At 49.3% G+C, this 12,710-nt stretch overlaps 2 protein-coding genes across 2 annotated transcripts; both read left to right on the top strand.

Moving 5' to 3' along the window:
• Positions 1–1,974: 1,974 nt before the first annotated feature.
• rnf169 (ring finger protein 169) lies at positions 1,975–6,705 on the top strand. The gene is made up of 6 exons (XM_061783037.1): positions 1,975–2,285; positions 4,031–4,104; positions 4,190–4,276; positions 4,600–4,700; positions 4,768–4,861; positions 5,240–6,705. The coding sequence occupies exons 1-6, from the start codon at positions 2,009–2,011 to the stop codon at positions 6,197–6,199; spliced, it is 1,593 nt and encodes a 530-aa protein (XP_061639021.1). The 5' UTR covers positions 1,975–2,008; the 3' UTR covers positions 6,200–6,705.
• A 675-nt stretch (positions 6,706–7,380) lies between these two features.
• On the top strand, positions 7,381–10,940 carry spcs2 (signal peptidase complex subunit 2). The gene is made up of 5 exons (XM_061783047.1): positions 7,381–7,535; positions 8,898–8,981; positions 9,314–9,474; positions 10,540–10,674; positions 10,736–10,940. The coding sequence occupies exons 1-5, from the start codon at positions 7,422–7,424 to the stop codon at positions 10,920–10,922; spliced, it is 681 nt and encodes a 226-aa protein (XP_061639031.1). The 5' UTR covers positions 7,381–7,421; the 3' UTR covers positions 10,923–10,940.
• The last annotated feature ends 1,770 nt before the right edge of the window (positions 10,941–12,710 follow it).

Genomic DNA, 12,710 nt, shown 5'->3' with positions numbered 1-12,710 from the left:
AAATCCCACTTGCATCAGTGCGAGTTTGGCAATGACAATATTCCAAAAAGTTTCATGATCATTATCGATCGAAGCGTTGCATCTGTGAACACAAGCTAGCGCTTGCAACGACGACGATTTATTTACCCCCAAATAATTGGAGTCCATTTGTTATTTTTCACATACTTCTCAAACCGGTAGAATTCATCAGTCGCCCGTTCCAGAAGCAGCTCTCAGTTTCAAAATGGTTGACGATCCCTGCTTCAGGGGCTTTTTTTCGGTGTGTATTATTTTCCTTCATTTCGGCCTTGCAGAACGGCGGATCTGTACGCCTTTTGCGCCGGAACAGTTTGCTGTGCAGCAGGGGAGTTTGAAACACTCTCTCTGGTTATTTTGGACTTTTTCAGATGTTTATTGAAAATGCAGCCGGACAGAAAAGGCTTTTAGGGGACAGAGTGGACAAGGGGAATAAGGGTGCGAACCACAGTCTAGATATTTGAGCACAAGTACGTTACATAAGTCAAATCGTGTTCTTATTTGTGGACGCCCGGTGAGGACATGCGACAACGAACCGAGAGAGGACAGAAAAGGGCAGGACACGATGGAGGAAATGAGCGAGGCAGTGGTGCTTTTTCCAGTGTCTGTAAGAACCTGTGAGTTGATACCTGAATATAAGCCGTGTTGTTATTGTTAGCGGTCCCACCACAAGCGATCCGAGCCCATCGCGTGTCCACGGAACTTACAGTGCGAGTGAATGAACACCATAGCGCATGCGTGCGAGTCAACCGGTGTACGGAGCTGCCGAGCCGGCGCATTGAGGAAGGGTGGGCTCGGCCCCCTGCGCCCGCGGGGGGACCCGGCCGGGGGGACGCCATCCCCATCCCGGAACCCGGGACGGTCCCAAAGGGAGGGGAGGGTGTACCGGACCACTGCCCCCCCATGCCCGACCCCTCTCAGCCCCGCACCTGGCGCACCCCACTACCACCACCGCCCCTCCCACGGGTGGAGGAAGGTGTCAGGTGTGTTATGTGACAGAAGAGTCTCTGCTCGGATGAAGGGCAAAGTTTAGAAGACAGTGGTGAGGCCGGCCATGATGGACGGATTCGAGACAGTGGCACTGAAGAGACAACAGGAAGCAGAGCAAATGAAGATGTTGAGGTTCGCTCTTGGAGTGACCAGGTTGGATCAAATTAGAAATGAGCTCATCAGAGGGACAGCCGAGGTTTGATGTTTTGGAGAAAAAGTTAGAGAGAGAGAGCAGACTTGGATGGTTTGGACACGTCCAGAGGAGAAATAGTGAGTATATTGGTAGAAGGATGATGAGGATGGAGCTGCCAGGCAAGAGCGCCAGAGGAAGACCAAAGAGAAGGTTGATGGATGTCGTGAGGGAAGACATGAGGGCAGTTGGTGTTGGAGAGGAGGATGCAGGAGATGGGCTGACGTGGGAAAGGATGACGCGCTGTGGCGACCCCTAATGGGACAAGAAAAAGTGGAGGGAGACTCGCAAAGATAGAATTTCAGTGTTCAGTGCCACTGTTGTGCGTGTTTGACTGTGGCAAATAAACACCTTGAATTGTCTTTAAACTTGCATTTTCACTGGATTTAAATATTCATAACTTTAGCAGTATTTTTCACACGAAAATTATACTTATATCACTGGAATTGTCCTTAAAATATCTGTCTGGTAACGTTGGCCTTGCCTAAATCAAGTTTTGTTATAAATTGTACATGTACGCTTGCTTTATTATGAAGGTCCCGCCATGTTGTGGTTGGGGGGGCGTTTTTTTAAACAATCTTTATTGACAAATTCCATTTACAAGAAAACAAAACAGACGGAAAATATAGTCATTAAAACACACAGCGAATGTACAAAAGCGGTGCCAGTGGGATTTTGAATCAAAAAATAAACAGAAGAGCACTAAGCAAGAGTTTTGACAGGCGATTTGTTTGTTTTGCGAGTGAAATGTGGTGGCGGTGGAAGGGCGGGCGGGGTTTGTTTTGAAGGAGAAGCTCACCGACAGCAGGGAAAATGGCGGCCGCGGCGGGGACTGGCCGACGCTCCGGAAAGGCGACCGACGCGGCGGCCGGAGGTTCCCGCTTCGCTCCGGGACTCGGAACCGCGGCCGCGCTCGACGCCGCCCGCTCGTCGGCGGAAGACGGCCGCTCCCGCTCGTCCCGGGGGCGCCGGAGCGGGGAGGCCGCCGAGCGGAGAGGCGGCGGCGGCGGGGCGGCTGGCTGGAGGGACGCGGCGGCGGCGGCGGTGGAGGAGGGGGCGGCGGAGGAGGACCCCCGCGCTCGTCGCCCAGGTAAGCGTTCGACACTGCTTGACACATTCACAACTTTACTCTCGGGATTCCCGACATGTTGACACATGTCGGGACTTGTTGGCTGTGACGGTGCTGGAGGGGAGGGGAGGGGGGGGGGGCTGTGGGCTGTGCCCCCCAGCACTGGCCTCCCATAACTTTTTGGAAATCTTTATCCAATGTTCAAAAGGCTGCTATCATTGGAAAGCTCGCTCAACACCGAAACAGGCGACATACAATCATCACGTTAATCAATCACTCAAAACAGAGAGAAAAAACCCCAACTAATTAAGCGTCAGGAATGTACAAACACATCATGATTGTTTTAAATGCAGAGTAAAAAAAAATAAATATAGCAGAGTTAAGAGGGATTCGTATTTGGTCAAATTCATGACGTTAGCGTTGGAAGCGTCAGGATTTAGGAGCTGTCTTGGAACGTTGGTGTGATGTCATCAGCGAGCGCGATACGAGGAATCCACCGATTTACATCGCCTTTTGGCAGAATCACGGAAAAATATAGATTATGGATTTGGTTCATGGTCTCGCTCACCTGTCACGTGTTTGTCAACTATGAGTTTGGGAAACGTTGTCCGAGGCTTGTCATGCGCGTAAATGGTCGATAGGGAAGACTTGAAGTCACGGTTAAAACTCGTTCGTTTGTTCCACGCCTAAGTGGAATTCCGCCATGGCGGCGAACCGCAGAGAACAGCGGCTTCGTCGTTACTCGAACGTGTCTGCCCAAACGCGGATATGTCAGCTCCCTTATAACTTGAGAAAACACCTTGCAGTAAATTGCAGCTGTTTTGTAGTAGTTTCAACTGTGCAAACACACAGTTGATCTGCTGGTACACAGGTGTCAAACTAGTGGCCCGTGGGCCAGATCCGGCCCGCCACATCATTTGATGTGGCCCGCGAAAGCAAATCAAAATTGCTTATTGTGTTCTGGTGTAATAACATTGAGATATTTTTTTTTGTTACCAATCGCCCTTTGAAAAGATTTGTAATAGTTGAAAAACATGTTCTTATAGGCTTCTGTTTTCAAAACTGGTTATTCATCAATGTGTTGCGTATACTGTATGTAATTATATGAGGTAATCTTTCGTTTATATGGGTCCACAGTCGTAGCGGCCCTCCGAGGGAAGTCATAACTACGATGTGGCCCGTGACAAAGATGAGTTTGACACCCCTGCGCTAGTACATCTTGTATTAATTAGGAAAGGCAGCTACAATTATCTTCATTACAATCTTGAATGTATTAAGCGACAGAGCGATGTTAGGGATTATGTCACAACACAGAATGAACTAACTAATGAACCAAATTATTGGCCAATAAAAACCGAAAATATTGTACTTCATATTTTCCTGGCGGATGCATTTGGGGTTAGCCTTTGAAGTTGGTCGTAGTGAAAAATGAAGCGGTAGTCAATTCTTTTCCAGAAGGAGAGCGCTTAAAGATGAGGATGCTATTGATGTGGCACAGCTTGAAGCTGGCATGAGGTGCAGGTGGAGATGGGCCTGGCCAAAACAAAAAAAGCAAAGAAATGAGACGAATTTCATTTTAACCTTCAATGTGGACATCTGCATGTACTTGAGAAAATACGTTTTTCTGCTTGAAGAATTATTATTATTATTTTTTTTTTTTTCCCTTATTGTACGCTTCAGTCTTCCAGATTGCTTAATTTACGTTAAAATCAATAACATTCTTTCCTTTTTCATGCCTTTGGTGTTTGCATGTCTGGTGTCATCAGACGTGTTCGTGTGTCCAAGCGCGGTCCACAAGTCCACGGAAGGCCCATCAGCAAGTCCCAACGTGAAGCACAAGGTGAGAAAAGTGGTCTTAATCTTTGTACCGCGTCGTCGCAAATCCGAGCGGGTGTGTAAGCGTGGCTGTTCTTCGTTCCATCAAGCTGTCGGCGTGCGACGAGCGAGAGGACGCGAGGAGGAGGAGCCTCTGCAAAGACGAGAGCGGCTCGCTCCAACGCGGGGACGATTGCGTAAGTGGTCGCTTCAACCGGACGCAAAGTCAACGGCGTTCAAAAGAAGCCGTGTTCTGCTTGGACACGAATGAAGATGTGACACTGCTGGCTAGATGAACGTGCTGCGTGACAGAACGAAGTTGTGAATGTGCTGCCTGAACTGAAATCAGGAATGAATTGGAATGTCTCCAAGACGGGCAATGAGGTTTTGAATGACGCGAATGACGTGGTGAATGTGCCGCATAACGGCAATGCGGTTGTAAATGTGGCTGAACGGGTACGCACTTCTGAAGTCGCGAACGTGCAGTTTAGACGGGAACAACGTGCTTGTTGTTTTTTAGGGCGTCCTGTCCGACTCGGAGAACGAGGAGCCCGTGTCCCGGCGCATCAGGAGGGTCTCGGCGTTCGTGAGGAGAAGCCGGACATCGTCGGGCGTCAGCAGGTGCTCACTCTCTCGCCCGATCGGCCCGCGCTCGGCGTGACCTCTGACCTGTGCTCGTCTTCCTCAGCGGCGCGCAGAGGAGTCGCAGCTGCACGGAGGCCGCCGACAACAGGGGACGGAAAACCAAGGGTGGCTCCGCACCCGCCGCCGCGCCGGACACGGTACGACTCACTCGCCGCGACGTCGCGTCGGCCACAGCGCTGCGCCGCGTATACTTGCATTCTGCAAGTAAAACTGTCACTACATTATTGGATAATACAATAGCTATGTAATGTCAAGACTTCGTATTGAATAAATTAAACGTCAAAAATGTCAACCAAAAAAAGTTAAGCTGTCAATATTTTGTCTTTTCAAAGAGGGACTTTTCAAAAAGTTCATTTGTATGAGAGCGTTCTAAATGACTCCATGGGTTATGTATGAAACATATCACATGATATCATGAATCTCTACCACTAGAAAAGGCGCAACGTCGGGTCTACGTGTCACGCCACGTGACGGCGCCCGTTGTTCCCTGGTGACGCGACTTCCTGTTGTTGCAGGCGGGGGCGGCTCACAGCTTCGCGGCCGGAATCCTCCTGTCGTCCGAGAACAGTCGCTCCGCCTCGGCGCCGGTCGGCGCCCCCGAGCGGCGCCCGGCTCGGCGCGCCGGGGCGCCGCCGCCGTCCGCGCCGTCGACCGCGCCGCCCGAGCGCTCGGTCAGCCCGGAGAGCAACGACAGCATCTCGGAGGAGCTCAACCATTTTAAGCCCATCGTGTGCTCGCCCTGCACGCCGCCCAAACGCCTGGCGGACGGCCGCCTGCTGGAGCCGGCCGTGGTCAAGTCCACGCCCCGGAACCTCACGTGGCGCCTGCACAAGCCCACCAGCTACGAGGCCAGCCCCGCCGTGCTGCAACGCTGGCGGCAGATCGAGCTGGACCGACAGAGCTGCAAGGTGGACACCAAGGGGACGCTGACCAGCCCCGTCAAGGAGATACAGGAGGGCGGCGGCGCGGGCGGCGGGGCGACGCCCTCCAACAAGAGGAAGCTGCTCTTTGATGCCCCCGGCGCGGACGCCCAGTCGCTCAAGATCCGCGTCCCCGCCGTCCGCTACGGCGGCGACTTGACCTTTCGTGGGAATCCCGACTTCGAGTTGGGGGACGGCGTCGGGGCCTTGTTCGGACGCAGACATTCCTTCTCCCCGTACGCCCACAAGTCCGGCTTCCAGTCGTGCAAGCTGGCGCCGAAGGACTCGTTGAGCCCCCGCGAGGAAGCCGGCGCCTCCAAGCGGAGCAGGAAGACCAAACACCAGGACTCCGCCGCCGCCGCCGCCGACCCCCAAGTCCGCGACGCCGTCCGCCGGGAGAGGAGGGACCGGGCGCTCGCCCTCAAGCTGCAGAGACAGTTTGACCGCGAGAGCGCCCCCCGTCCCGCCAAGTACTTCCTGCGCTCCTGGATGGCCAATCACAGCCGGAGGAGGCGTGGCCTGCGACGCTCGCGCCGTATCAACAAGCAGCGCTAGCTGACGCCGTGACGTCGTCGGATGCCAGCAAAACCCGAGAAAATCTGCATCTTCATCACCAAGCGGGACAATGTTGACAAAATGGCGGACACGTCAGGAACAACGCAACGCGATCGGGGGGCGGGGCACTACGATGACACAACTGCAAGACCATAGCGCAGTATTTCAGAAACACCGTGCTTTTGTATTTCCTCGTTCATTTTCATATGAATAACTTTCATGATTATCGCTATAAATACTGTAAATTTACTGTATAATTTAAATGTGTTTGGGGGGTTGCTCCAATGAGACCATCTCCTCCACTGAAGGGCTTTTGTTCTCCACACATGCCAGCTTTAATGTACTTTCTACGACAAAGATATTCTGTTTGTGATTCTCATGATAATGCACATGTTTTTTCAAGTAGCTGTTTGGCTTCATGTAGCAGAGTGTTTTGGTGCCAAATGAAACTGTGACATTTTGGATGAGCGCCCACGTGAATGATTAAAAAAGAAACAGAAGCGGAAGCAGCAGTGTTTCATCTTTGTTGATCGAACTCTCCCGTCAAAACAACATTCCAAGTGAGTGGAACAAAAAGTTTGGAATTCGCGTCGACGACCCAGACGACGTCCGAAGGGGCATGTCGAGGGTCGAGCTCATCGATCCAGCCGTTCAACAGTCCGGGGTCTCCGTTGTTGTATTTTACGCTTCATAATGCGCCACACGTTTTCAATGGGAGACAGATCTGGACTGCAGGCAGGCCAGTCTAGTACCCACACTCTTTTACTACGAAGCCACGCTGTTTTAACACGTACAGAATGTGGTTTGGCATTGTCTTGCTGAAATAAGCAGGGGCGTCCATGAAAAAGACATTGCTTAGATGGCAGCATGTATGCAACCTGTAACGCGACCGAATACAGCGCAATGTAGAAGCATCCTTGGTCTTTTGGTTTTCTTGCCGTCCACACACATGGCTGCCACAAACCGCCGACTTTGACCACCCTAGTTTAGCGTCCCCCGTGAGCACGGAGGTCAAACTGTGCTGTCCCATCCTATTCCTAACCTTAACCCACCCTAAACCGCTTTAGCCCCAACTCAAGCCCGAAACCTAACCGTAACAAACTTTGTTTTTATTTCGTGCAACTGTGATACATGTTTGTGATGGTCATCTCGTTACAGCTTACGTGGGCTGGCCTTCCTGCGACGTCATGTGGCAGCGGGGCGTGTCCTGCCGCGTCGTGGAATGCTGATGATGATTTTTGTCCCCCGACCAATCAGGAGCTGCCGGCTCAGCAAGTCTCATATTCAAGACAAAATGGCGGCTACGCGCAGCGGCAAGAGCGGCCTCTTAGAGAAAGTAAGATTGCGGTTTCATCGTTTGTCGCGAATGTCTTTTGTCTTTCACAGCCGCTGGGAAAGTAAAATTCACACTCGTGTTGTCTAGTGGATCCCGAAATTATCTTCAGTTTGTGAAGAGTTCAGAGGCGGCGAGGAAGTGCATGCAGGTGCACAGCTAAGCTAACATGCTAACGATGAATGAAGAACAACAACAACAACAACAAACTTGTTTTTCCTGCATGCACCAATTAGCTGTTGATACCCGGCGGCGGTTATCATGACGATTGTATGATCGTGTTGAAGTGCTGTCACTATTAGTTTGATTATTGTTAATAATAATCAACGAATTGCAAAGTTGGAAGACAAAATCGCTAGGGGCACATGACACCCCGGCTTAAGAAAAACAAAGAACGTGGATAAAAGGTTACATTTTATACATAGAAGCGCTGCGTGATATTTGGAAAAAAATCAACCTGCGATATATATTGCGACGTGAAAGAATACAGGATTAGTGTTGAGTTCATAATTGAAAATTTTGAATTAAATTCATTGGTCCAAAATCGAACTAGTTCATAGTTGTTTTTTTTCCCCCCACTGGATTGGACATGTCTGTAACATTTTTTATGACATTTTTTTTTTCATGCCCTGAGAAGAATTAAAAATACTTCAGGGAAAAAAAGCTTGACCAAGGCTTTCATAATTCATGCATCAGAGGGTTAATGAGGAATTAAAACAAAAACAGGACTTTTGTCTTTCATGTGCAAAAGAAAAAGATGTGACAGGAACGATGGTGAGAGGACATTGATAACTTTGGCTGGCTGTCTTCACAGAATATATCAATTCTTATATGACACAACAAAATGAATTCCTTATCGCACGCAGCACAGTGTTTTAACTAAAGCATTCTGATTCTGAAATGATAGTTTTCATCGTAATCCATTTTTACAATTCTGTGTTTTCTTCCACATTCACTCCCGTTTGCGCATTGTCCGTGGACGCACCTCGCTCAGTCTGCCTGCGGGCGTTTGGTTCCGAAGAGCCTAATGGGAAATGAAGCGGGTGTGCCGGTCACGTTGAATATTACCTCGATGACGGTATATTACAGCGCACGCGAACATGGCGACGACGATGCCCAAACAAAATATTGTGCAGCCCCGATACAATACGAATTGCATTTTCGACGTGCGCTCAGTCTTTTGTTATTTCGCCAGGCGTTCATCAATTGTAAGTTTCTTTCAAAGTCCCTGTAAAATATTGGGGAAAAGTCTCCGTCCACTTACACGAAGAATAAAAAAAAAAAGGAACCATTTGAATGAAGGAGAAATAGCCGATACGATATTTTGTACGATCACTGCGATGACGCGACGGCGATGTGTTTCAGTGGAGAATCGACGAGAAGCCGGTGAAGATCGACAAGTGGGACGGCGCCGCGGTCAAGAACTCGCTGGACGACGCCGCCAAGCAGGTGGGGCCGCCAACGCCGCTCGAAGGTCGCTTCGCCTTGAGCGACGTCGAACAATGTGTGGCTAGTCATCAAATGCTGCGTCATCTGCACAATGTAGCCTGAGGAGGACTTTTTGAAATTCTTGGCAAATTTCTCTTCATTTATTTCTAAAACACCTTTTGTATTGAAAGTAGCGCAAGGGCTTTTCAAGGAATATCGGCCGCCATTGCGCACATTTTGTAATGCCACGTCGTCACAAATGAAAAGCTTTGGCGATGACACGTGTGCGTTTGTCTGAAGCGTGGGGGAGAACGGCGAAAGGTCGCGGCACTGAAATGACCACGCGTGCGCAGGTGCTGCTGGAGAAGTACGGCTACGTGGAGAACTTCGGCCTGGTGGACGGCCGCCTCTTCATCTGCACGGTGTCGTGCGTCTTCGCCGTGGTGGCCCTGGTCTGGGACTACCTGCGCCCCTTCCCCGAGTCGAGACCCGTCCTGGCCTGCTGCGTGGTCTCATATCCTTGGCGACCGTCGCAAATTCTGCCAATTCCTCGAGATTTTCAAGGTCCTCTCCTCGGGTATTCTTCGACATGCAAGCAGCGGATGTGGATGACAAGAAAGTTTTTCCCTTGCAGGTTGGGTTTATGCTAACATGAAGGCGAATGCGGCGTGAACGAATAAGAAAGACGCGTTATCGACTTCAATTCCATTTTCAAATGCTGTGAAATATGGGCCAATCGTGTGCGCGCTAAACAGAAATCCCCAAACGGAGGTGCGAGGTCCAACAAGTGACTTCGACATGTCGAACTTCTTTCACGAAACAATATGGCAACGTGCGGGCGGCGCTTCCCACGCGCTGAACTCAGCGAGACGGTCGAGAGGTGGCGCGATAGATCGGCAAACTGGGCTCCGTTCAGTAACGGCGCACTTCCAAACTTCCAAACCCGCGGGAAAAGTTACAACAAAGATTTTTTTCTTTTCACTTTGAAGAAGCGACTTTATAGACGCTTATATTTTGATGTAACAAAATTGATCGAGCACGTTTCATACATCCAAACTGCAAGCGAGACCGAGTCGCAGCGACTTCTCGGCGCGCGAAGAGCGACGAGTTCCGAGTTCAGTTCTCAGGCTGCTTCGGGTTCAACTACAGCACCATTACACGTTATTCATACGACAGTTGCAAATAAGCCTTTTTTTTTTTTTTTTTCCCCCCATAATCGATTAGACTGACTACTATTTTCTTGATATAAATTGATTCCGATTCACGTACCGGTTCGGTCCGTAATGCCGGTCATAAAATCGATCAAAATTTGGATTGTTTCCAAAGTAAAAGCAGATGTTTTAGTTTGAAAAGAGAGAGAGTTGGTCTGCTTTTAGCGAGGACGACAGAAATCAGAATTTGCTGTTAAGAGGCTGACATTCCACGGATTTGGACAATTCCAAGTCAAACAAAAACGCCAAATAACAGTTCCCTTTTTGATTTTCCCGTCCGCAAGCGGTCGAGCGTTTTCTACCGTGATACGGCAGCCAATCACAGTGTCAATCACCATTGGGATTTGCTCCTTGACGGCGGGCTTCACGTACTTCGTCATGATGGGCGTTCTGACGCTCTACACGTCGTACAAGGAGAAGAACATCTTCCTGGTGGCCCTCCAGAAGGACCCGGCCGGGATGGACCCGGATCACGTGTGGCAGCTCTCGTCTTCGCTCAAGCGGTAAGCGGCCGTACGTTCGCGCGCGAACCGCCACGCTCTGATCGCTCGCCGCCGCCGGCAGGTTCGACGACCGCTACGCGCTGCGCGTGTCCTTCGGGGACGGCCGGCTGAAGACGTGGCGCGAGAGCCAGCTGACCTCGTCCGTGGCCACTTTCTTCGACGAGAACGGAACGCTGGCCATGGACCGGTTTGAGAAGTGCGTGTCCTCGCTTCACGACGCGCTCGCCGCAGACAAGAAAAGCAAATAAAGTCACCGCTCTTTTCTACTTGCCGCGTTCCTCCCCCTCCTCTTGTCAGTGTCGCCTCCCCGCAAAATTTCATGTGGCAAACTTGTCGTCGTTGACCCTTTTTGCGTCGGTCTGTCATGAATCATATTTGAATTTATTAGAGTTACAGATGAAGTAACCAATTATGAAATAATGTCCTATTTTTGGAAGGGCGGCCTCTGTAAAGTGCAAGATGGCCACTCTGCACAACACGAGACCTTCATCTCCATTGTGGGAGTGGGAGAAAAAGGGCTTTCTACCAATTAGGAAAGGGAAAGCCCCGGAAATAGGTTTGTGTGTGTGTGTGGATGCGTGTATACACACACACACACAGTAGGTACGGAAAGTATTCAGACCCCCTTAAAGTTTTCACTGTTGTATTGCTGCCATTTTCTAAAATATATATATATACATATATATTTTCACTCATTAATGTACACACAGCAGCCCATATCGACAGAAAAAAACAGAATTGTTGACATTTTTGCTGATTTATTAAAAAAGAAAAACTGAAATATCCCACGGCCATAAGTATTCAGACCCTTTGCTGAGTATTTAGTCGACGCCCCCTTTTGAGCGAATACACCCATGAGTCATTTTGGGAATGATGCAAGAAGTTTTCCACACCTGGATTTGGGGATCATCTGCCATTCCTCCTCGCAGATCCTCTCCAGGTCTTTCCAGAGATGCTCGATTGGGTTTAAGTCAGGGCTCTGGGTGGGTCATTCAAAAACAGTCACGGAGTTGTTCTGAAGCCACTCTGTCCGTATTTCAGCTGCGTGCAATTCATATCTTGGTCTCATCAGACCAGAGAATCTTATTTCTCACCATCTTGGGAGTCCTTCAGGTGTTTGTTTTGTTTTTTTAGCAAACCCCATGCGGGCTTTCATGCGTCTCGCACTGAGGAGAGGCTTCCGTCGGGCCGCTCTGCCGCGAAGCCCCGACCGGTGGAGGGCTGCGGCGATGGCTGACTTGTCGACACGCCGGGTCAAATCGCACTAAAAACACCTTGCGTAAAAAGCACATTTGCATTGAAATGTTAAAAAAACTAATTGGCAATTTAGGTTTGGACAAAACACAGCATGTCAAATAATAAGAATAAAAAAAAACCTTCAAAACCTTTGAGTTCAAAGCACGTTTGCTACAGACCAGACTAGACAGACTAAAAAACAAACTTGCCTTTCTGTTGGGTCAAGCGTGACGTGAAAAGGAGGCCACGCCCCCTCAGCATGACTCCTTAACATTGTCGATTGACTTTACTTTTGTTAGCTTCTTTATCTTGTTGACTGACTTGATTTCATTGTTTACCATGAAATACAAATAAAGAAATAATGGCCAAGAACATTCATCCAACATGACATTTAAAAATTGCAATGATTTGTGACATTTGACGAAATCTATTTTGTAACACGTTATCATCTCCAGGAAAGTAATCAGATGAGTTACTTCATTCTTGAAAGCCTAACCCTATTAATTATACATATGAATCTATATCCATATTGAAATAACTCCAGGTATGACGAATATCAGTGATACCGGTCCCGCGTTATTCAGTTGTCATTTTGAGTAACAAGCAAAGTAGCCGGTTACTATATCCAGGAGAGTAATCCGATTACAGTTACTTCATTCTTGAAACTCTTCTCATGTTCCCGGAAGGATGTACATTTTTCGATACAATCGTTTTCCATACTTGGAAATTTATGAAATCCAATTCCGTACTTGCGCAGGAACTCGAATGTGCGTTGGGAGGCTGAATAGGACTCAGACGAG

This window comes from Phyllopteryx taeniolatus, chromosome 8 (assembly GCF_024500385.1).
Source record: "Phyllopteryx taeniolatus isolate TA_2022b chromosome 8, UOR_Ptae_1.2, whole genome shotgun sequence".
Lineage (NCBI taxonomy): Eukaryota > Metazoa > Chordata > Actinopteri > Syngnathiformes > Syngnathidae > Phyllopteryx > Phyllopteryx taeniolatus.
The sequence above is the reverse complement of the archived record's forward strand: the minus strand, read 5'-3'. Positions and strand labels throughout refer to the sequence as shown.

Coding starts and splice junctions, on each gene's coding strand:
- rnf169 (XM_061783037.1), top strand. CDS start 2,009: ATGGCGGCCGCGGCGGGGACTGGCCGACGCTCCGGAAAGGCGACCGAC. Junction 4,277..4,599: donor TCCAACGCGGGGACGATTGC/GTAAGTGGTCGC, acceptor GTTGTTTTTTAG/GGCGTCCTGTCCGACTCGGA. Junction 4,862..5,239: donor CCGCCGCCGCGCCGGACACG/GTACGACTCACT, acceptor CTGTTGTTGCAG/GCGGGGGCGGCTCACAGCTT.
- spcs2 (XM_061783047.1), top strand. CDS start 7,422: ATGCTGATGATGATTTTTGTCCCCCGACCAATCAGGAGCTGCCGGCTC. Junction 7,536..8,897: donor AGAGCGGCCTCTTAGAGAAA/GTAAGATTGCGG, acceptor GATGTGTTTCAG/TGGAGAATCGACGAGAAGCC. Junction 8,982..9,313: donor TGGACGACGCCGCCAAGCAG/GTGGGGCCGCCA, acceptor ACGCGTGCGCAG/GTGCTGCTGGAGAAGTACGG.